The sequence below is a fragment of the Bos taurus genome, chromosome 7 (assembly GCF_002263795.3).
Source record: "Bos taurus isolate L1 Dominette 01449 registration number 42190680 breed Hereford chromosome 7, ARS-UCD2.0, whole genome shotgun sequence".
Classification (NCBI taxonomy): domain Eukaryota; kingdom Metazoa; phylum Chordata; class Mammalia; order Artiodactyla; family Bovidae; genus Bos; species Bos taurus.
The window spans coordinates 53,906,917-53,930,790 of record NC_037334.1 but is presented as its reverse complement, the minus strand read 5'-3'; the positions used below and the strand labels follow the sequence as shown (position 1 = coordinate 53,930,790).

At 41.0% G+C, this 23,874-nt stretch overlaps 1 protein-coding gene across 6 annotated transcripts in view; it reads right to left on the bottom strand.

Annotated features, from left to right (window-relative positions):
* ARHGAP26 (Rho GTPase activating protein 26) overlaps window positions 1-23,874 on the bottom strand; it is a 473,317-nt gene that overhangs the window by 354,066 nt on the left and 95,377 nt on the right. The window contains exon 1 of one of the 6 annotated variants that reach the window (XM_059888304.1): window positions 22,416-22,777. The exons of 4 other annotated variants lie outside the window; for them this stretch is intronic. Coding sequence is in view for 1 of the 2 variants with exons in the window: in XM_024994423.2 (XP_024850191.1) it covers window positions 4,630-4,732 (103 nt within the window). In the remaining variant the exon portion in view is untranslated. Of the gene's footprint in view, window positions 1-4,629; window positions 4,794-22,415; window positions 22,778-23,874 lie in introns of those variants that run through there. One more of the 6 variants, XM_024994423.2, reaches the window with a different exon arrangement.

Sequence of the window (23,874 nt, the reverse complement as noted above, 5' to 3'; positions counted from 1 at the left end):
CTCAGCCAATGAAAACCCACTATACTTTAAACTCTCAATTCCTCCATAGCATTGTTTACTACAGCCCTCCCAGCGTTCTTTTCCCCTCTTTGAAAAAGTTCTCTTCTCCTTGCTGTATTGGGACTCGTGTGTAGCTCACCATGGTTGTAAACTCCAAAATGCAAATCTTTGTTGATTCTGAATCAACCCACTTTTGCTGGAGAAGTAATTGTCAGCCTATCTGTGTTAAGATTTTGGTGGCTTGTATGGGGATCCAGAGAAGACCCCAATGACTCCAAGGCTGGTGAGCAAACAGATGTGGTACCCACTTGATGTCCATTGTTGCTCACTGCTTTTCTCACCAACCCTGGGGTTTAAGACTAAGTTTTTCCTCCTCTCTCCATCCAAATCCAAGCGTCTGCTCTCTTTGTGTTTTGAAGTTCTCCAGGTTTTACTTGAAATCTATTTTAAGGCCTCATCCTTTCTTATTAGGTCTTGTTTCTGATAGGCCTTATTCTATCAATATATTCAAGTACTAGCCTGACATTTCAGCCTGATTTCTAGGCTGTTACAATTCAAACTGTGCTGGTCTTCCATTCATTTCTTTTGGAACAGGGCTGCTTCACTGGACCTGTGCCACTTGAGCCATTGGCCTGATTCCTTTTGAAGCAGGAGCTATTCTACTGGAACTGTGCTGTTAAGCCTTTGATGTAACTCCTTGGGGACTAAACTGCTCTAGTGGAACTATGTGTTACATCTTTGGCTTGACTCCTTCAGAATTAGGCTGTGTCATTAGAGCTGTGCTGTGCAGGCTTCAGCCTGGCTCTTCCAGGACCAGACTGTTCCCTTAGGATTGGCTGGTATTAGGCCTGCATGCTATTTGAGCTGTTTAGGAAAGATCTGGGGCAAGAGGAGAAGGTGGTGACAGAGGAAGAGATGGTTGGATGACATCACTGACTGAATGGACACGAGTTGGAGCAAACTCATGGAGATGATGAATGACAGGGAAGCCTGACGTGCTACAGTTCATGATGTCACAAAGAGTCAGACATGACTTAGTGACTGAACAACAGGCTATCTGAAAATTACTCATTGCTCAAGAGAAAAACTTTTGAGCGATGGGAACCCAGTTATGTGCCTATTTTGAGGGCATTCCCCACACCAGGATTCCAGCCAGTTTTGTTTAAATACACAATCCTTCCTCACACGTTTATAACTAAATGGACACACCTAACAAAAGGCAATTTAAAACATCAAAGCCATTATGAGGAACTTTTAAAATCCCAAACTTTTCTTAAAACCAAACTAAAAACTATAGCTCAAAACTTTGAAAAACTGAATGAAATGCCTATTGTGACTGGTATTTTGAGGCTTCCAAACATTATTAGGAGCCCAAATTGCCTTTCTGCAAAATAAGATTTAAAAATAACTAAGACAAACAAATGATTAAAGAAATATAAAGTGGCTTCTGGCGCTTCCAGCTCCTCTTCCTGAGCTGTCTCAGGCTCTGTCTCCAGGGTCACCTTCTTCCTTTCCCTCTATGCTGCCTACACCTCTATTCCCTCAATTCTCCCATACTAATTCTCTGGCCCAACTTCTCCTAAAACTCTTCACTCCCTTTTCCTCTAAACCTATCAGAACTTGAGCCTATAAAATCAACCTTTCTGAGGATCCTGAGGCCAAACTCTTAATTTCTTATGTTCCCAGGACTAAAGCTGAATTGAAAACCACAAAGATTATTTTCCCAAAGTAACCAAAAATCCTCATATAATTGCTGAGAAATTTAATAAAGCATTCAAATTTATCAACTTTACTGCTCTGACTTGTATCAGCTAGTTCATATGCTTGTGAATGAAGGCCAGAACCAGCACTAAATAAAAATTGCTAATGGGAAAAATCCTGAAGGTCTCTAGGATTACAACTGGGAGACCAGCCCACTGATTTCTGTTATTAACAGGCTCAGGCAATCACTAGGCAACTTCATCAGGCAATCCCTAGGGCTTTTCCAAAGTCTGTTGACAGAAACAAAATTCAGGCATTCAAACAAAAATCTGATGAGCCTGTTCATAAGTATTACAATTGACAATGTTATTTTTTAAAGAAATTCTGGTCTTTCTTCAGATATTGATTCCATTTGCATAGCTTTTAGCTCTGTGTTTACTAATGGGCTGAACCGAGACCTTTCCCTTCTAGTAAAAAGGACCAGGATAGAATGGGGAACTATGTCCACTCCAGATTTAGTTAATCTGGCAAACTAGCTCTCTCACACTGTGGGTGAGTCACCTAAAAGACTGCTATAATTCTTAATCTTCAACTATAGAAAATTAAGGTCTCAAAATGAAGCCCAAACCCTCCTAGTTTCTATCATCACAAAAAGCCAGGACATTAGAAAAGAGATTATAAACTTTAATGTTTCAGGTACCTTCTGCTGTCTAACCAGCCTTTCCAATGTCCTCCTAATTCTCAATCACGGAACTCCAAGGAATTATAGAGGCTCTTTCCAATCCTCCCTCTTAATCAGCTTGGCGAAACATTTCTCCAGATTATGGATGAATCTCTTCCAGTCCTGACACTGGGGCTGTACTCTCGGTACTCAACCCACTGTAACAAAGCAACCCCTGCCTCAGGACACTAAATCAATTTAGATAGTGGGGATCTCCGATGAACCTCAGAGATTCCAGTTTTGAGTCTATCCTCTTTTGTGTAGACTCTTTGAGAGATAGATACCTTTTTCTCTGCAGTTCCTCTGTCCCATCCATTTAATAGGCTTAAACTTCTTAGAAAAGTATCATGGCAAAATTTCTTTCTTTCTGGCTTACTTCACTCTGTATAATAGGCTCCAGTTTCATCCACCTCATTAGAACTGATTCAAATGTATTCTTTTCAATGGCTGAGTAACACTCCATTGTGTATATGTACCACAGCTTTCTTATCCATTCATCTGCTGATGGACATCTAGGTTGCTTCCACGTCCTGGCTATTATAAACAATGCTGCAATGAACATTGGGGTACACGTATCTCTTTCCCTTCTGGTTTCCTCAGTGTGTATGCCCAGTAGTGGGATTGCTGGATCATAAGGTAGTTTTATTTCCAGTTTTTTAAGGAATCTCCACACTGTTCTCCATAGTGGCTGTACTAGTTGCATTCCCACCAGCAGTGTAAGAGGGTTCCCTTTTCTCCACACCCTGTCCAGCATTTATTGCTTGTAGACCTGTGGGAGAGGGAGAGGGTGGGAAGATTTGGGAGAATGGCACTGAAACATGTATAATATCATGTATGAAACAAGTCGCCAGTCCAGGTTCGATGCACCATACTGGATGCTTGGGGCTGGTGCACTGGGATGACCCAGAGGGATGGTATGGGGAGGGAGGAGGGAGGAGGGTTCAGGATGGGGAACACATGTATACCTGTGACAGATTCATTTTGATATTTGGCAAAACTAACACAATATTGTAAAGTTTAAAAATAAAATAAAATTTAAAAAATAAATAAAATGTAAAAAAAAAATAAAAAAATTTCTTTCTCCTAAAAGGGGAAAATAACTCTAGAACTTAACAGCAGTCATCAAAGCAACCAACCAGGTGAATTAAATGACCCATTGAGGTCTTCTATTTGCTCCATTTCTGACAACACTAGAGTAGGGTCTGGAAACACGGATCATCTGTTCCTATTGAAGCAGCTACCAACCTTATGTGCAAAATCTCCAAGATGATATTGGAAAAATTCATAATGCATCTCCTATCAAGATTCAAACAGATCCCTCAAATCTCTCCCCAGAATTAATCAATACTGTATAAGAAGCCCTTCAAGGTACAAAGCCCATAACAGAAGATTGAAAGTCCTTGCCCTCGACACTACTGCTTGTAATACTCTTATTTTGCTAGTAAGAAAATCTAAGGGCCGCGTATGGAGGTTTGTCTAGGATCTCTGAGTAAGAAACATTCTCTTGACACCTTGTTGTTCTTAACCCTCATACATTACTAACATTCATTTCCATGCAAGCAAATTCTGTGTTGTAACCGATCAACGTAGAGCATTCTTTAGTATTCCAGTTGAAGTTAGCCAACACCACTTTGCCTTCACTTGAAAATAAAAAAGAATTCACCTTAAGAGTATTGCCTCAGAAATTCATTTCTCACAAACCATGGAGGCTGACTTGGATGATAAAAAGTTCTTGGGAGGTTCTACTTTGCTGCTATATGTTGATGATTTACTTCTTTATTCTTCTCAAGCCTCCTCACAGGAAGGTGACATCCACTTGCTAAAGCATTTAGCTTTAAAGGGACATAAGGTCAACAAGGAAAAACTGTAGTTTATCAAAACCGAGGTTCAATATTTAAGGTAACTGATATCAGAACAAAGGTTCCACCTAGATCCCAATACCCAAAACTAAGCACCAACTGCAAGGGTTTCTCAGGCTAGTTAGCTACTGCTGATTCCAAATTTCGCTCTTATGGCCAAACTTCTATGTAATTTGCTAAAGAACTACCACCTTGGCTTAATTTTATAAGAACTCATCCACACAGACTTTAAAACACTGAAGGAGAATTTGGTTAACCCATTTGCCCTTGGGCAGTCCAATTATCAGATTGCCTTTTTCCTTTTTATATAGATAAATGAATGGAAGGGAATGTCCTTGGAGTACTCACCCAAAAACATGGGGACCACCACGAACCATATGGCATTAGAGCCAGCAACTGGGCACCATCCATGACACAGGGACAAATCTTGACTTAGAGCCAAAACTGCCATTTCCCTTTAGGTTAAGACCAACAAGAGTATCACTGTGAGATCTCCTTTAACAATTTCTCTACTTCGTGTACTAAAAGCCCTGATGAATTTGCATCACACTCAACTTTTCTCCGGAGAAGGCAATGGCACCCCACTCCAGTATTCTTGCCTGGAAAATTCCATGGATGGAGGAGCCTGGTAGGCTGTAGTCCATGGGGTCGCTAAGAGTCGGACACGACTGAGCGACTTCCCTTTCACTTTTCACTTTCATGCACTGGAGAAGGAAATGGCAACCCACTCCAGTGTTCTTCCCTGGAGAATCCCAGGGATGGGGGAGCCCTGGTGATCTATGGGGTCGCACAGAGTCGGACACGACTGAAGCGACTTAGCAGCAGTAGCAGCAACTTTTCTCAGTCACCTTACCTCCTATGAAGTCCTTTTGTTAACTGCTCCTCACTTAACTACAATATTACATTATAATACACTTAACCTAATTACTCTTCTCCCCTCTGTCACCGAAAAAAAGTCCTTCACAACTGCTCAATGCTGGCAGATCACCTTCTGACTCTGTGAGATCACCTCCTGACTCTGATATTCTGTAGTAAACTCCTTTGGGTAAGGTTGACTTCTCATGGTTCACTGATGGTTCTTATTTAAAAGATGACAACAGTGAATACTGGACGGGATATGATATCGCAACTCCTTTTAATACGTTGAGGCAGCATCTTAACCTATGGCCACTTCAGCTCAACAGGCTGAATTACACGCTCCTACACAGGCTGATACTTTAGCTGAGGGCAAAACTGCCAATATTTATACTGACAGTAGATAAGCTTTCAGAGCAGCTCATGATTTTGGAATGTTGCAGCAGCAACACAATTTCCTTACTTTCAGCAGAAATAAAATTTAAAATGGCCCATGTATACAGGAATTATTAGATGTGATACTTTAACCCACCACTTTATAGTTATTAAGATCCCAGAGCATTCTAAGCTTGATTCTCTGGAAAAGTGAAAGTTGCTCAGTCATGTCTGACTCTTTACGACCCCATGGACTGGAGGCCACGAGGCTCCTCTGTCCATGGAATTCTCCAGGTAAGAGTACTGGAGTGAGTTGTCATGCCCTCCTCCAGGGGATCTTCCCGACTCAGTGATGGAACCCAGGTCTCCCTCATTGTAAGCACATTCTTTACCGTCTGAGCCACCAGGGAAGCCCAATTTTCTGGACGCTAAGGGAAATCACTTCGCTGACTTTTCTAGAAGAAATGCTGCTCTAAAAGAAATTAAGAACAGCCAAACCTCTGTCACGGTTCAAATAAATTTTTCCCCAAACAGGAATTTAGAAAAGCTGGCTACAAAAGCATAATAACTGGACTCAAAAAAGGAAAAACAAGATTAAAAATTCAACAATTGTTTGTTTGATTAAAAAGATAAGGTGCTAGTTCATACCAAATAACAACCCAGTCATATTGCAGACTCTAAAATTCCGACTCCTCACCACTGCACATCCATTCAGCCATTGGTCTACTAATAAAATGGCAGCATTTGTGAATCAATATTGGCAGGAAACATTAACAAGACTGCTTAAAGTGCCTAACTCAAATGTCCCACTTGTCCAAAGTACAACCTAGAGAAAGCTGGATACCACTCTCTGATTTTAAACTGCCTAACAGGTCATTCAAGATATGGCAAAGAGATTTCATACAACTTCCTCCCTCTTGTTGATATAAATATATTTTGGTCATTGTATGTTTTCACATTGGACTGAATGAAGCCTCCCCTTGCAGACAGCCTCTTCTGTGGTTAGAGTCCTTTTGGAAAAGATTGTCCCTACTTGGAGAACTACTCTCAGTCTTCATAATGATCATGGAACCTACTTTATTGGTCAAGTACTTCAACAAATCTGTGCTACCTGGCCAATTTAATAACACTTTACTGAACTTACCACCCTCAATTCTCTATTTTAGTTGAATGCACTAACGGCATTAAGACTTACTGGCAAGGTTGGTTCAAGATGGTGGAGTGGAAGAACGTGTGCTCATCTCCTCTTGAGAGAGCACCAAAATTGCAACTAGCTGTGGAACAACCATTGACAAGAGGATGTTGGAACCTACCAAATGACAAGAGGATGTTGGAACCCACCAAAAGAAAAGAGATCCCACATTCAAAGACAAAGGAGAAGGTGCAATCATGATAAAACCAAATCCTACACCCACAGGGTAGATGACCCACAAACTAGAGAATAATAATACCAAAGAAGTTCTTCCACTGTTATGAAGGTTCTGAGGCCCACGTTAGGCTTCACAGCCTGAAGATCCATCAAAAGGACTAAAATCCTCAGGAAATATAACCTTGAAGGTCAGCTGGATTTGATTACAGGACTGGTGAAAACAGAGACTCCATTCTTGGAGGGCACAAACATACCCCAGTGTAGTGCACACCAGGACCCAGGGAAAAGGAGGAGTGATCCTACAGGAGACTAAACCAGACCTACCTGCCAGTGTTGGAGGGTCTCCTGTGGAGGCATGAGTCAGCAGTGGCTTGCCACAGGGACAGGGGCACTGGCATCAGCAGTCCTGGGAGGTACCCCTGGGCATGAGCCCTCTTGGAGGACACCATTAACCCTACGTAAAGCACATAGACTCTGGGGCTGGACTGCCTCAAGTCAAGCAACTAACAGGAAGGGAGCGTAGCCTCACCCATCAGCAGACAATCAGATTAAAGTTTTCACTGAGCATTGCCCACCAGAGCAAGATCCAGTTTCTCCCACTGTCAGGAAGCTTGCATACGCCTCTTTGCCTCATCCACCAGAGGGCAGATAAAAGAAGCAAGAACTACAATCCCATAGCTACCAGAACAAAAACCACATCACGGAAAGTTAATCAATATGAAAATACAGAGAATCATGTCCCAGTAAAGGGACAAGATAAAACCCCAGGGGAAAAAAAAAAAAAAAAAAAACTAAATGAAGTAGACACAGGCAATCCTCCAGAAAAAGAATTCAGAACATTGATAGTGAAGATGATCCAGGATCTTGGAAAGGAATGGAGAAGATGCAAGAAATGTTTACCAAAGACCCAGAAGAACTAAAGAACAAACAGAGAAGAACAATACACTGGAAGGAATTGATAGCAGAATAACTGAGGCAGAAGAACAGATATGTGACATTGAAGACAGACGGTTGAAATCACTCCACAAAACAGAATATAGAAAAAAGAATGAAAAAAAAAAAAAAAGATAGCCTAAGAGACCTCTGGGACAACATTAAACACACCAACATTTGCATTATACAGGTCCCAGAAGGAGGAGGAGAAAGAGAGAAAGAACCCATGAAAATATGTGAAGAGATAATAACTGAAAATGTCCCTAACAGGGAAAGGGAATGGTCAACCAAGTCCAGGAAGCACAGAGAGTTCGCGGCAGGATAAACCCAAGGAGGAATACACCAACACATAATAATCAAACTGAGAAAAATTAAAGATATAGATAAAATATTAAAAAGCAACAAGGGAAAAATGACAAAAAACATACAAGGGAACTCCCATCAGGTTATCAGCTGATTTCTCAACAGAAAATCTACAAGCCAGAAAGGAATGAGATGATATATATAAAGTGATGAAAAGGAAGAAGCTACAACCAAAAATACACTACTCAGCAAGACCCTCATTCAGATTTGATGGAGAAATTAAAAGCTTTCCAGACAAGCAAAATTTAAGAGAATTCAGACCACCAAACCAGCAAATGCTAAAGGAACTTCTCTAAGAAACACAAGAAAGGGAAAAGACCTATAATAAATCCAAAACAATAAAGAAAATGTTAATAGTAGCATTACATATCAATAATTACATTTAAATGTAAATGGATTAAATGCACCAATCAAAAGATACAGACTGGCTAGGTGGATAAAAGTATTTGCACGTATGTAATTCCACTTATTACCTCACTCTACTTAACCCCCCATATTGTATGCAATTATTTTATATTTTATATTGTTAGGTTAATCATATTTCCATTATGGCTTATTACTGTAATTATCTTTTATTTTTTTCTGGCTATTGATTTTGAAAACTGATAAATATCTTTTGTTATTGTGATTATGTAACTCTTATTCATTTTAATACCATTGTATCATGATTGGTCAACAGAAAATAATAGAATTCTAACAGAAAAATCTGCAACCACTTTTTAAAATCCAGATGCACAGTAGAATTATCTTGGAATTTTCTTTTTTTTTTTAATACAAATACTCAGGTATTGTTTTTTCCTCCAAAAATCCAGATGCGATTCTAATGAGCATCTATGTTTAAAAACAACTGGACTATGTGATGATCTTTTACTTCTATCTAGTTGTTTCACTTTTTCTATTTTATAGTTAAGGCTCCCATTTCATGTATTTTATGTTTTCCAATTTCTCCAACTCTTTTTGTTGTTATTATTTATCATGCCTTTATCAAATATAGTATAAAAAGTTTAGGTATACATATATAATATTTATAATCTATATTTTAGAAAACATGATTTTTTGCTGAACTAAAAAATTTATGACATTTTGTTTCCATTTGTTTGACTAAGCATGAATAGAATGCTAGATTTCTAATTCATATTCACTCAAAACTTTGGTATTAGTTCCATTTATTCTGGCATCTGGCATTACTACTAAAAGTCTAAAAAGCTTATTATTTTAGTGATTTTTAAAAAAATAATCTGAATGAGGCTTGAAACTTATAATTCTGAGAATATAAAGAAATACTATGTTGTAAAACAAACAGGAAATTAACATGATACAGTATTATTAACTAAAGTATACATTTTGTTCAAATTACACAGAATTTTATGCTGCTAAGTCACTTCTGTGTATTCTTGCCACCTCTTCTTAATATCTTCTGCTTCTGATAGGTCCATACCATTTTTGTCCTTTATCGAGCCCATCTTTGCATGAAATGTTCCCTTGGTATCTCTAATTTTCTTGAAGAGATCTCTAGTCTTTCCCATTCTGTTGTTTTCCTCTATTTCTTTGCATTGATCGCTGAGGAAGGCTTTCTTATCTCTTCTTGCTATTCTTGGTATGCAGTTCAGGAAGCAACAGTTAGAACTGGACGTGGAACAACAGACTGGTTCCAAATAGGAAAAGGAGTACGTCAAGGCACTATATTGTCACCCTGGTTATTTAACTTATATGCAGAGTACATCATGAGAAACGCTGGGCTGGAAGAAGCACAAGCTGGAATCAAGATTGCCGGGAGAAATATCAATAACCTCAGATATGCAGATGACACCACCCTTGTGGCAGAAAGTGAAGAGGAGCTAAAAAGCCTCTTGATGAAAGTGAAAAGGAGAGTGAAAGTTGGCTTAAAGCTCAACATTCAGAAAACGAAGATCATGGCATCTGGTCCCATCACTTCATGGGAAATAGATGGGAAAACAGTGGAAACAGTGTCAGACTTTATTTTTTCGGGCTCCCAAATCACTGCAGATGGTGACTGCAGCCATGAAATTAAAAGATGCTTACTCCTTGGAAGAAAAGTTATGACCAACCTAGATAGCATTTTCAAAAGCAGAGACATTACTTTGCCAACAAAGGTCCGTCTAGTCAAGGCTATGGTTTTTCCAGTAGTCATGTATGGATGCAAGAGTTGGACTGTGAAGAAAGCTGAGTGCCGAAGAATTGATGCTTTTGAACTGTGGTATTGGAGAAGACTCTTGAGAGTCCCTTGGACTGCAAGGACATCAAACCAGTCCATTCTGAAGGAGATCAGCCCTGGGATTTCTTTGGAAGGAATGATGCTAAAGCTGAAACTCCAGTACTTTGGCCACCTCATGCGAAGAGTTGACTCATTGGAAAAGACTCTGATGCTGGGAGGGATTGGGGGCAGGAGGAAAAGGGGACGACGACAGAGGATGAGATGGCTGGATGGCATCACCAACTCGATGGACGTGAGTTTGAGTGAACTTCGGGAGATGGCGATGGACAGGGAGGCCTGGCGTGCTGCAATTCATGGAGTCACAAAGAGTCGGACATGACTGAACGACTGAACTGAACTGAAGTCACTTCAGTTGTGTCCAACTCTGTGTGACCCTATAGACGGCAGCCCACCAGGCTCCCCCGTCCCTGGGATTCTCCAAGCAAGAACGCTGGAGTGGGTTGCCATTTCCTTCTCCAATGCAAGAGAGTGAAAAGTGAAAGTGAAGTTGCTCAGTCGTATCTGACCCTCAGCTACCCCATGGACTGCAGCCTTCCAGGCTCCTCAATTTTATGCTAGCATCCATTATTTTTTATACCTTATTTAAGATTCCACATTTTATTTAATTGTACTGAGTAGCTTCAACTGCATGCAACAAATTCTGATCAATTCTCTTTTTATTTTTATTTTGTTACAAATATTTTCTAGTTTTCCTTATTATGGCTTCTTAGATACATTCATCATTTAAAAGTGGACATCTAATCTCCAAATACATGGGTTTTCTAAAATATCTTTGATATTAATTTCTCATTTTGATATTAATTTCTCATTTAAATGCTTTCTTCTCTGCAATCACCCTCTGTGTTTTTTCAGTCTTTTAAGTTTATTGAAGCTTTCAATGGCTAAGTCAAAGATCTCTTTTGGTAAATGTCACATTCGACTTGAAAATATGTGAGTTATTTTCAAATATCTTTTGATATTGATTTCTAATATTTCTATCATTTCACAGTGATAAGAGAAGAGACTCTGTATGATTCCAATACCTTTTGTTGCTACATTTCAGTCACTAAGTCGTGTATGACTCTTTGAAACCCCATGGACTGCCGCATGCCAGGCTTCCCGGTTCTTCACTATCTCCCAGAGTTCACTCAGATTCATGTCTATTGAGTCAGTGATGCTATCTAATCATCTTAATATCTTTAGACCATGAAATTTTTGTCAGTTTTATATCTCTGGGTATGTTCCAGTATCTCCTGGTTTAGAGTCTATGAGAACTTGAATAGAATTTGTATCCTGCTGTTATGTGAAAACTGAATAAATCTTAATTATGTTGAATTGGTTCATAGTGCTTTTTGGGTCTACTATATCCTTCTACTTTTCTGTCTATTCGTTCTATTAATTTTTGAGAGTTTGAAATTGAAACTCCAACTAAAAATCTTAATTTATCTATTTTAAAAAAATAATTGCAACAACTAGCCCAACTATTTGCAACTTTGTTCTGTATTTTCCTAGTCTCCTATAGATGAGTTATCATACTTTCATAATTCAAAAAAAGAAGAAGAATAAGAAAAAGAGTCAACTGGCAAAACTGGAGGATAGACACCCTCCAAATACCTTTGCAAAAGGAGGAGGGTTCAGGATGGGGAGCACGGGTATACCTGTGGCGGATTCATTTCGATGTTGGGCAAAACTAATACAATATTGTAAAGTTTAAAAATAAAATAAAATTAAAAAAAAAAGTTTTTAAAGAAAAAAATTTTTAAACATTACAATTAAAAAGGTTACACTGAAGAGAAAAAAAAAAAAAAAGCACTGCCATCGATCCTTCTAAATCTCAGATCCACCCCTTCTGGAAGTCAAACTTTCACCCTTTAAGACAGTCACAAGATGTTCAAAGCATTTGACTCATCATTCTTTTGACTCACAAATGATAAAAGGAGAAGTACTCCAATATGTAAATGTCTTATTGCTTCTATCAAAAAAAAACCCACTTTGGTAGAGCAATCTTTTCACAGAGCGCTCTTGGGAGATGAATACCCTAAGCATCACACCTTCCAACCTGGAGATTTCATTACTGGAAAAGACACCTCCAGAAAGACTCTCTTCAACTTCACTGGAAAGGACCCTATCAGGTACTACTAACCAACCTTTCTGCACCCAAAACCCAGGGAATAGACTCTTGCATTTACATAACACAGCTAAACAAAGCAGCAAATCAAACCAGATCTGCACATCATTTGGTAACTTGAATGGAAAGATTCCTCGAAACTGAAGAAGACATCTGATGAGACAGCCTTTCTAAGATACCTGGATCAAGCTTACAGAAGTTTGTCTGTCAAACCTTTGATGATGACCTAATATTTCAGATGCTTTCCAATAACTAGGATATTACTAACATATGGACTTTAGATAAAAGAACCTGAGAGTTACTTTTAGATGTAATCTCAGTAGGTTTCTGTGTATTTTCCCTCCGTGGGACACTAACTCACAAAAGGTCCTTCCTGGCACCAAGGGACAAAAAGCTGCTAAAACAAGAACACCTAACTCTTACCAATGATGCTTTCAGAGAAGGATCCTAATCAAAAGGAGCAAATGTAAAAATTAATAAACAAAAACCTCAATTAAAATAAGAGTTGGGAGGCTGGAAGGGAGAGCGCTCACACCCTACAATGATAGCAGAGTCCAAGAGGAAGTAGCAAGACTTCCTCTTCTAGTTGGCAAGAGCTCATCCAATGAGACACTGTTACCACTCAGCGGATGAAAAGCCACTATACTTTAAACACCCGATTCCTCCAATGGACTCTTTGTTTACTACAGTCCTCCCAATTTCCTTTTTCCCTCTTTAAAAGAGTTGTCTCTCCTTCCTGGGCAAGGGACTCACACGTGGCTCACCATGGTTGCAGAACTCATACTGCAGTTCTTTGTTGATCCTGACAATCCCATATTTGCTAGAAAAATAACTGGCAGCCTATTTGTTTTAGGTCAACAGATGAAAACTCAACCACTAAAGACTCCAGCCCTAAATCTGAATTGCTTAGCCCTGACACAAAACAGAACCAAAACACAGAGGTACCGGATTCAGAACAATTACATTTAAAATGTCCCAAGATCTTATAAGACAGCAGGTCAGCACAGGAAAAACTCACTCAAGGAAAAAGTGATGGTTTGCTTAGTAAAACAAAGAAATCTATTTTGAGAGGAACTAATCGAGTGAAAGGGAAAAAAGGGTATTTCCAGGCCATCCAAGTACAAATGTACACATACACAGAGAGCAAAGTCAAGGACAATTCAGAAGACTGCGAAGTACACGGACTCCACAAATAGGGGTTCAAATCCTGGATCTGCCAATTACTAGCTGTCTATGAACAAATTACTCAACCTTTCCAAATGTTCATGTAATTATGAGGATAATATGTACCTCACAGGATTGTCATGGGAAAGGTGGGAGGGAGAAAGGAAGAGAGAAAGAAAGAAAGTGGGGAGGGAAGTAGGGAGGAAGGAAGGAAGGAAGAAAACATATTGCTGCTGCTAAGTCGCTTCAGTCATGTCCAACTCTGTGTGACCCCACAGACGGCAGCCCACCAAGCTCCACCATCCCTGGGATTCTCCAGGAAAGAACACTGGAGTGAGCTGCCATTTCCTCCTCCAAGAAAACATGTTATGAAACAGCAAAGCACAGGGCAGACCTTAGATATTAGATGCTGGCAACTTAGATGCTCACAAGCACTGGCTGAGTGGAAGTTTACTCGCAGGTTAAAGGTAACAGAATTAACAAAAGGAGACTCTTAATTAGAGTAAGAATTAAGAAATCTTTGCCTCACTGATTCACCAAACTAATCAAAGAACCTCATTCTAGTGAACTATGAAAAACACATTCGAGATCGTAAGGATTTTCCTCAGATGCTTAGAAAACCCCACAGCATCTACAAATTAAAAGTTTCCTTTCACACTTCAGAGCTGAAAGCAAAGGCAAAAATCCTGGACTAAGTAACAGTATTTTTTTTTAAACTGAACCCTAACTCAAAGTAGTATGGATTTCTTCTTGAGTTTATTAACCTCAAGCGGTGCCTTTCAAATGTATTGGGGAAAGAGTGGTATCATCAAACCCTTTTTGTCAATTGCCTGGGGAAGGAGGCCAGTCCCAGATGAAACAGATAAAAGAGTGAGCAAGCTAACATGACATCCAAGATAAATGGGATTTGGGGGGTTCACAGGCTTGTAGTGCCTAGCTTTCTGAGAAGCTGACATTTGTGCTTTGCCCCTAAAACAGGCATGTTTTAGAAGGATGGGAGGAGGATGTGAAGAAGAGACCACACACGTCAAAACAAAGGATCTACAGGAAGAGTGAGTCAGAGTAGTACTCAGAAGACCAGGAGCGGCCAGAATGAGACGGAGCTAGAATGCAGGGTGGGTGAGTGTCCCCTAAGTCAACACCACTGCATGAGGTTCAAGAAGGAGCAGAGGAACAAACTGGCGGAGGGGCAAATGAGCCCAGCTTGGGCCTCAAGATTTAGCTTTTGTTTCTAGAACATTCTCCCTACTTAGAGCAGAGCTTCTCAAACTTGAATACACATCAGAGGATCTTATCAAAATGCTGATCCTGGTTCAGTATGCCTGGGAATCTGAGGCTGCATTTCTAAATTTTCAGGTGATGCCAGTGCTGCTGGTCCACATACTACACTCTCCAAGGCAAGGGTTGTGATTCCCACCCGAGACTCTGAGATCAAAGATCACAGTGTCTTTATCCTTCCAGGATGGTGCTTAAGGTATACAGGACCTCAAAATCTATATACTGGAAGAATGGATTACTTAGGAGGACTTAAACTGTAACAGAAACAGAACAAAATCTAAAACAACAACCAGAAATGGGCTGAATCCTTGCTCATCCACCAATCATGTATGTGAACCTAGGGAGAGTTACTTAACATGCTTGGCCTTAGGAAACTCATTTCAAAACCTGGAGAATGAACCACTTGATCTCTAAGGCCTTCCAGCTCTAAAACTCCACCCAAAGTATTTTTTTCTGTGTCTTAAAAAAAAAATCGTTTTAATGGTGAGGATATTCGCTCGATATTCCTCCAGCAACGCACACCTCTGTCATTCTCAGACAGCCATTTCCAAAAATCCAATTGAAAGAACACAGATTCTGTTGGTCTCAGCAAATAACCATAGCAACTAATACCCCCCAAATAAAATGATGTCTTCACAATGATGTGCTGGCTCAATTAGATTAAGAGGGTGACGTGTACCATCTCAAAATTTATGGTCGTAAATTTACAGTGAAAGCCAGACCTTCTTGGAAGAGGTTTATAAGTAAAAGAGAGGCCTTGCCAATAAAACGAAGACGGCACAGGGAGCCAGAAAAACTGAGTTGATGAGAAACTGGAGCAGGGCCACCCTGCCTGTCCCAGGTCCACACAGACACAGCCATCACCCAGATGTGAATCCGGAACGTGGTTAAACAGCTGCAGATCTGAGTGCCACCACTTCTACCAGGGAATCAGCAAGCAACTGTCTTCTCTCCATGCCTCCTTCACGTATATAATCAAAGGAAACAAATACTGCTCCCTCAGAAAAGGCTTCTAAGAGATTCAGCAGAAGACTTGTAAAGCTCTTAGGTTAAAAAGAGGACAATTGCAGAATAGTAAATTAGGGGTGGTATTGGATTTCCAGCTCATCATGGGATGCAGACCTTCCGGCTCCAAGGTCTTTAGATTGGAGTTAGAAAAGGGAAGGGAAAATACAGCATCTGTAAGTTTTATAATTCACCATCTTCCCACACCCTCAGGCCTGCCTCTTCCAGGGTTTGGGCAATCATGTCTGTTCTGAACAAATTCAGGCAAGCAAGAATATCACTTGAAAGGTAGGAAATGGGAAGCCAAGGTCCATCACCTCCCTATAACCTTCAGATCTTTTCCAGCAAAGGACAAAAAGAAAAAACAACAACAAACCAAAAACCCAGCCTAAAGAACTAGGGTTCAATGTCCATTTAACTCTTATTAACTCAGAAAGTCCTGGGCAGCAAAACCTGGAACTGAAAAGCAAAATCTGCTGCATCCCCAGTGGTTCTCATCAAGAACTATAACAGTTTAAGAGTAGTTAAGGCAAGACAAGGCACAGTGAGTAAAACAAGGCCTTCCATCAGCCTTACAAGCCAAGAACAGTGGGTAAGGGAACGAACTCGCAGGGTTCAAAAGCCCACTGCAGCCCCCTCCGTTGTCTCAGTACTGAGTTTCCACCTATATGAAACTGAGAAGAAAGCAAGCTGCCTCTGGGGATTTCTGTGAGGAAACAAATGATGCTCAGAAGCACTTAGCACCAGGCCTGGCTAAGCAACAGGCTATAAACGATAGGTATTTGTAGTGTAGAGTTTCATGCAGCAACAAAATAAAACGCCAGGCTGATTTATTTTGGGGTAAAGATGAAAGGACAGCCAAGCCACTTGGTCTCCTTCCACCCACCTTTACACCCACTACCCGGCTGACTTCCCACATTACTATCCTCTAAACAGAATCCACCTAATCCCTCGGCACAACTCACACTCTCCTCCTTACTAACACTACAGGAAGCAAGATGGCCACTCCTCAGCACCAAAAACGTTCAATTAAAAAGGGAAAATCTGCCTGTTGCTCCTGGATTAAATTAACGTTTCCTGAAGGAAAAAAAAAATGTATCTAGCAATTCTGAACATAGCCACACCTAATAACGTTCTCAGAAGTTAGTTTCACTTTCTTTTATCCCATTTAATGAACCACGTCCTTGCTGCCCTCAGGGGAAGCTGTGCTCCCAGACCAAGCAGGGAGGTCCAGATGGGCACCATTCTGCCTCATAGGTACCCCACTGAACCTGATTCCCTGCCTCCTTCCCCAACTGTCCCGTCCCCAGATCTGTCCCCCAGTCCACATACAAAATTAGGCTTCATCTAGTTCTTAGAGTACCCACCTCTCCCCACATCATCACAGAATTTGAGGGATCAAAAAGACTACTGTTTGTCAAAAATATGATGGGACATCATCTGTGGTGGACTCTCCCAGGCAGCCCACACCAGCCCCCTGAGTTCAACTTCAGGGCTAGGGTCCAAGAACCTGGGCTCCCCAGAAGTTTTTATACATGCAGGAGTTTGAAAACTCCTACCACCTGAGCCTTCGGAACATCTCATTCCAGTACCAAGAATGCAAACCTCTCCAGGTCACAAAGGCAGGGCTCCAAGGAGCAAGCCGAAAATTCTGACTCCTGACAGATTTACAAATGTCTCCAAAGCAGGAAATCCAAGCTCATAGTGGAAGAAATCTAAGTGACAGTAGAGATGAGAGGAGGGAACACCACAATTCAATTTAAAAATCACAAATTCCAAACACAGCCTTTTCCCAAAAATGTTCTCAATCACATCTTCTACTGTGGAGCCCACACAATCCAGTGGGAAAGCTGCTCTGTTCAGCACCTGATTTGCACAGACCCAGCTCATGGCACCTGGAACTGACGAATGCCAGTTCGTCAGTTGACTGCCTAGAAACCCATCCAAAACCTGGCTTCCGAAAGAAGTGGTAGCTGCCTTTAGTGCCTGGGCCAAATACTCCTGGACTAGGCAAGGCTGCAGCTGCCAATACAGGCTCTGCCCAGTTAATCTTCTCTGAGCCTGCAAATAATAAATCTGACACAGACTCCACTGAATCTGGGACACAGGCCCACAGGTGCCCTAGCAGAGAGAGTACCTAAGGTGCTTCTGGGGTGTGCAACCTCCTTCAAGAACCCACACCCAGAAGGGCCTGGCTGGTTTAATGCTCTCCTGTCACCATTTTGAGATTCTTAAACTTTCATCTTTGAACTTGAGTTTTACAAGTGAAGTCTGGTGTGATGGTGGAGGACGCATATGAGCTGAGGCAAGACTTAAGACATGAATGTCATGTGGGTCCACCAGGGTTCCTTTTGGCCCCATGTGTACCAGGTGTGATGCCCCTTAAATAAAAGATTCTGGTGGACCCACAATATGTGGGAGTTCAGCCAGACTAAGAGTGAGTACAAGGCATGCCTGTGATGTCTACAACTGAATAAGCAGGAATACTGACAGCCCTGAGAGGCTAAGCTTTCCTTTCAGACCAGAACTTCTGAAATGCAAAAGGAAGAAAGAGCATTCTAGAAATATGAATGACTAAGGAACCCTGCAATAGCCGTTCTTATTCATGTTATTTCCTGGGATAAGTGGACTACTTATGCTGACCATGACAACACTGGACGGTAAAGGATGGAGCAACCCATACTCACATTTCCTTTCAATCCTTCTTCATTCATCAGTAAGCCGAAGAGAGAGGCTGTTAGTAGAACATGCAAGTATCAAAAAGTGAAATAACAAAACAGCTCTTTTAGGGTACTTTTCACAGAAATAGAACAACCCTAAAATTTGTATGGAACAAAAAGACCCCAAATAGCCAAAGCAGTCTTCAGAAAGAACAAAGACAGAGGCATCATGCTCTCAGATTTCAAACTATATTACAAAGCTATAGCATTCAAAACAATGTGGTGTTGACATAAAACTGATCACTAAAACAGAACAGACAGCCTAGGATAAACCCATAATACACAGTCAATTAATTTACGAAATAAGAGCTGGGGAAAGGACAGCTTCTTCAGTAAATGGTGCTTGGAAAACTGGACAGCTATATGCAAAAGAATGAAACTAGCCCACTCTCTTACACCATACACAAAAACTAACTCAAAATAACTCGAAGACTTAAATATAAAACCCAAAACCATAAAACTCCTAGAATAAACACAGATGGTAATCTCTATAACATTAGTCTTTGAGGTGATTTTTTGAACTTGACACCAAAAGCAAAGGCAACAAAAGTAAAAATAAACAAGCAGGACTGTATCAAACTAAAAAGCTTCTACACAGCAAAAGAAACCATCAACAAAATGAAAAGGCAACCTACCAAGCTGGAGAAAATATTTGCAAATCATATATTCAATGAGGGGCTAATATCCAAAATATATAATGAATGCATATAAGTCAACAGCAAAAACCCAAACAACCAAATTTAAAAATGGGCAAAGGATCAGCAGAATAGACAGTTTTCCAAAGAAGACAAACAGATAGCCAACAGGTACATAAGAAAGAAGCCCAACATCACTCATCAGCAGGAAAACGCAAGTCAAAACTACAAAAAGATTATCTCACATCTGTTAAAATAGCTGTTATCAAAAAGACAAGAAACAACAAATGCTGGCAAGGATACAGAGAAAAGGAAACACTTGAGCACTACTGGTGGGGATGCAAATTGGCACAACCACTATGCAAACGGTGTGAAGGGTCCTCAAATCATCCAGCGATTCCCCACCTGGATGTATCTTAAGAAAACACATGTGCGCCTGGGGGTGATTCATGTCGATGTACGGCAAAAACCACCGCAATACTGTAAAGAAATTATCCTCCAATTAAAATACATACATTTTTTAAAAAAGAAAAGAAAAACACTACAGACAGTCTCTGACTTACAAAGGTGCAAATGCACAACACTCTCGGGGGGAGCTGTACTTCAAGTTTTGAATTTTGATCTTTTTTCTGGCTAGCAGTAAGCAATATGATACTCTCACATGACGATGGGCAGTGGTAGGGAACCACAGCTCCCAATCGGCCACTTGATCACAAGAGTAAACAACTGATACACTGACAACCATTCTGTCTTTCACATCCAATTCAATATTCAATAAATTACATGAGATATTCAACACTTACAAAATAGGGTTTGCATATTTTGCTCAATGGTAGGCTAATGTAAATATTCTGAATATGTTTAGGTAGGCTAGACTAAACTATCATATTTGGTAGGTTAGATGTATTAATGCATTTTAAATTATTTACTTATTTGGCTGTGCCAGGTCTTAGTTGTAGCATGCAGGATCTTTGAACGTCATTGCAGCATGTGGGATCTTTCAGCTGCGACATTCAAACTCTTAGTTGCAGCATGTAAGATCTAGTTCCCTGACCAGGGATTGAACCTGGGCCCCCTGCATTGAAGGCATGGAGTCTTTGCCACTGGACTACCATGGAAGCCCCTTATATGCATTTTTCACTTACATTTTCAACTTACAATGGGTTTATCAGGATATAACCCCATCATAAGTCAAGGAAGATCTGCAATGCAGAGATACATTAATCTCTCTGTTCTCTACAACATTATGTACAATACCCTAGACGTGAAAATAACCCAAACGTCCATTAATGGATAAATAAGATGTGATGTATGTGTAGTGTATGTGTGTGTGTATGAGAGAGAGAGAGAGATGGAGTATTATTCAGTTATAAAAAAGAATGAAATCTTGCTATTTGTGGCAACTTAGATTGACCTTGAGAACATCATGCTAAATGAAATAAGTCAGAGAAAGACAATGTGTGATTTCACTTATATGTGGAATCTTTAAAAACAAAAACAAAAAATCTACCTCATAGTACAGAGAACAGATTGGTGGCTGCCAGAGGCAGCGGGTGGCAAACAGACAAAATGGGTGAAGGTGATCAAAAGGTACAAACTTCCCTTATAAAATAAAGTCATGGGTTTGTAATGTAGAACATGGTTACTATACTTAAAAACACTGTATTGCATACTTGAAAGTATTTAAGAAAGTACATCTTAGAGAAAGCTCTCAACACAAGGGAGAAGAAAATTTGTAACTATGCATGGTGACAGAGTTAATTACATTTATTGTGATGATCATTTTACAATATATAAAAATGTTGAATTATTACACTGTATACTTGAAACTAATATAATGTCATATGTCAATTATATTGCAATTAAAAAAAACTATTTACAAAAAAAAAAAAGTTGAGTCATTTCATGCAGTGTCCGAGTCTGAACAAAATTAATATGCATATAAGATGCATAATTCAAACTGTATAATTTCAGTGATTCTATATACAAATCAATTGATCTCATATTTACAATTAAAAGTGGCATTGCACAATATAAAGATGAATAGTAAAATTCATACCAATAGTTCAAATTTTCGACTGTTCTTTTTTTTAAATAGCATTGAATAGAAAATTTTTTTTTAAAAAAGGCAAGGCACAATGAGAAAGACCATTAAAAAAAGGCTTTACATTTTAATACACCTTTAGCAGCACTTATTTGGGCTTCATGAACAAGAGGCCCACAGATAAAACAGACAGCCCTAGGCACAAGCACACCCAGGATGGCTCTTCTCCCTGTGTTAACTTTCTCCTTTCCTCCAGCTGGCACGTGGAGGAGGAGCTCCACCGCTGAGCAGCATGGGCCCAGGCCAGCAGCATCATAGCTGGCCTCCCTGCTCCCTCCCAGCTCAGCTGTCCAGGATGATCTTTTCAAAAAGCAGATCTGATCTTGTCACTGCAGCTTCCACATCCTCCCCAGCTATAATTCTTCCCTTTCATCTCAAAGTTACTACAAATCTGACTAGAAAGTGGGTGGGAGACACTCAACTCAAGGATACACACCACTGGCCTGGACCTCCCTCGGTCCTCCAGCCCCACTGGCCAGCTCAGATCCTGGACCCCTCTGGCCACAAAGCCTGGCACGTTTCCTCAGCCCACAGTCCTGGCCCAACCCTCTCCATCTTGCTTGTTGTCACCCTTCAAATTCCGCTTGGAGGGTCACTTCCTCAGGGAAGTGGCCCCCTCTATCCCCCACCCTCTCCCAATGGTAGCTCTCCCAATGGTAGCTCTCCCGCCTCCCTACAACTTCCTTTCCCATCCCTTCACATGATAGGTAATTTCCTTTGATTTTCATGACTGTTTAATGCGTACCACCGACGATATTAGGACAGCTATCACAATTCTAGTATGTAGTAAGCAAGCCTCCAATAACACTTTTAAATATATTAATGAATTCACGTGACTTTTTAAGACTTGAGCCAGGAGAGTGACAAACTCTGCAATCCTCTTTTTACAGAAAGGGAAGAAGCTAGATCACCGAAATGGAGATCAGCCACCCCTTTATTTACTCCATTACACTCACGAAATCAAACGGGAACCCCATTTCCTAGGCTTACCTTAGCCTTGAAGACACACTTTTCCTACATTCTCTCTTTGTTTTTTCCTCACTCCTGGAGTTTATTGTCCACTTGGTGCAAGGCACAGGGTTATGGGGTGTGAGGAAGGCACACTCGTGTAGCTCAGATAGCAGACAGTAGGATTCTCTCAACTTCCTTTTTAGTGTTCTGCTCTTTTTATATTAAAAAACTGAACTGCTTCCCTTGACCGCAGTCTCCTTGGTCTTGGGGAGAGGAGGAGAGGGAGGTACAGTGCGGGGGGAGGAGGAGGACTCTGATGAGCCTAGCGCCTTGGAAGGAAGCCTGGAAGCTGGTGGTGGTCACTCAGGACGGGGGCCTGCAGTTGGTTTTGCCAGGCTGGCTGCCAGGCTGCTGCTTCCCCGCAGCTTCCTGAGCTAGGTCACAGGTGATCGTGCTGGTGGAAGCCTGGGCAGACTCCGAGTACTCTGGGGACTCCAGCACCATGGCCATGAGTCCACTCAGGAGAGTGGACTTCTCTTAGAAGAAGCTAGCCCACCAGTGTCCTGGGTCTGCTTTGGGGAGACCCGGATGGTGGGGGATGGCTTCCCCAGGGTACTCGGCACTTCCACAGGAGCTGTTACTGGAAGTGGAGCCCAGGCAGCGCTGGCAGTAGTCATGGGTGGCCACGAGTGAGCCGCTGGAGGGGATGGCCCCCATACTCTTGCTTGCGGGCTGGTAGAAACCTCGGTGGAGACCCCTCACAGGCCTTGGCATGCGATCACTGACAGTGGGCACAGGGGCACTAGGCCACAGAGCCCATCTGCGTAAAAAAAGGCGGGCAGCCACTCCACAAACCAGACACACAGGCCCTACTCTCTTTCTTGTCCAACAGTCCGACAATGTTTTCAAGGTACCACTAACTCGATCTTAAAATTGAGTTACCTACAAACTTTACCTACAAGCAAATGATAGGCAAAGAATTGCCATCTGTATACCTAGACAGCATACCTTGGTCAGACTTTAAAAATATAATCTGGTGACAAACTGTTCCATGTAAATACAGAAGCCATCCCTTTTAACACACCGGGTACTACTTGAGGGAAAACAGAGAAACATAACTTTGGGGGCAGTGTCTCTTGATCTGTCTTTGAAAGGTCACCTGAACCAGGTCACCCCAGACTTTTTAAATCTGAAATTCTGGGAATCTAATCTGAAAATGAGATCTGGAAATCAAATTTCCAGATTGGCAATCAAATCTGGAAATCACAGTAAGTTTAAGGACTGCTGTTATAGGAAGACATTGTTGAGTCATTTGTTTAAACGCCAAGGGACGGCAGGACGCTACTGACACCGAACCTGAGAAAGCGGGGACACAAGAAAGAAAAGGAAAGCGATGTCCCGTGCTGGGCCCAGAAAGTCCCTGGCAACACGCCGCCAAGAAAGAAGCAGGAAACTGTTCCCAGAGAAGAGAGGGAGCCTGGAAAAACCCCAGGTCATT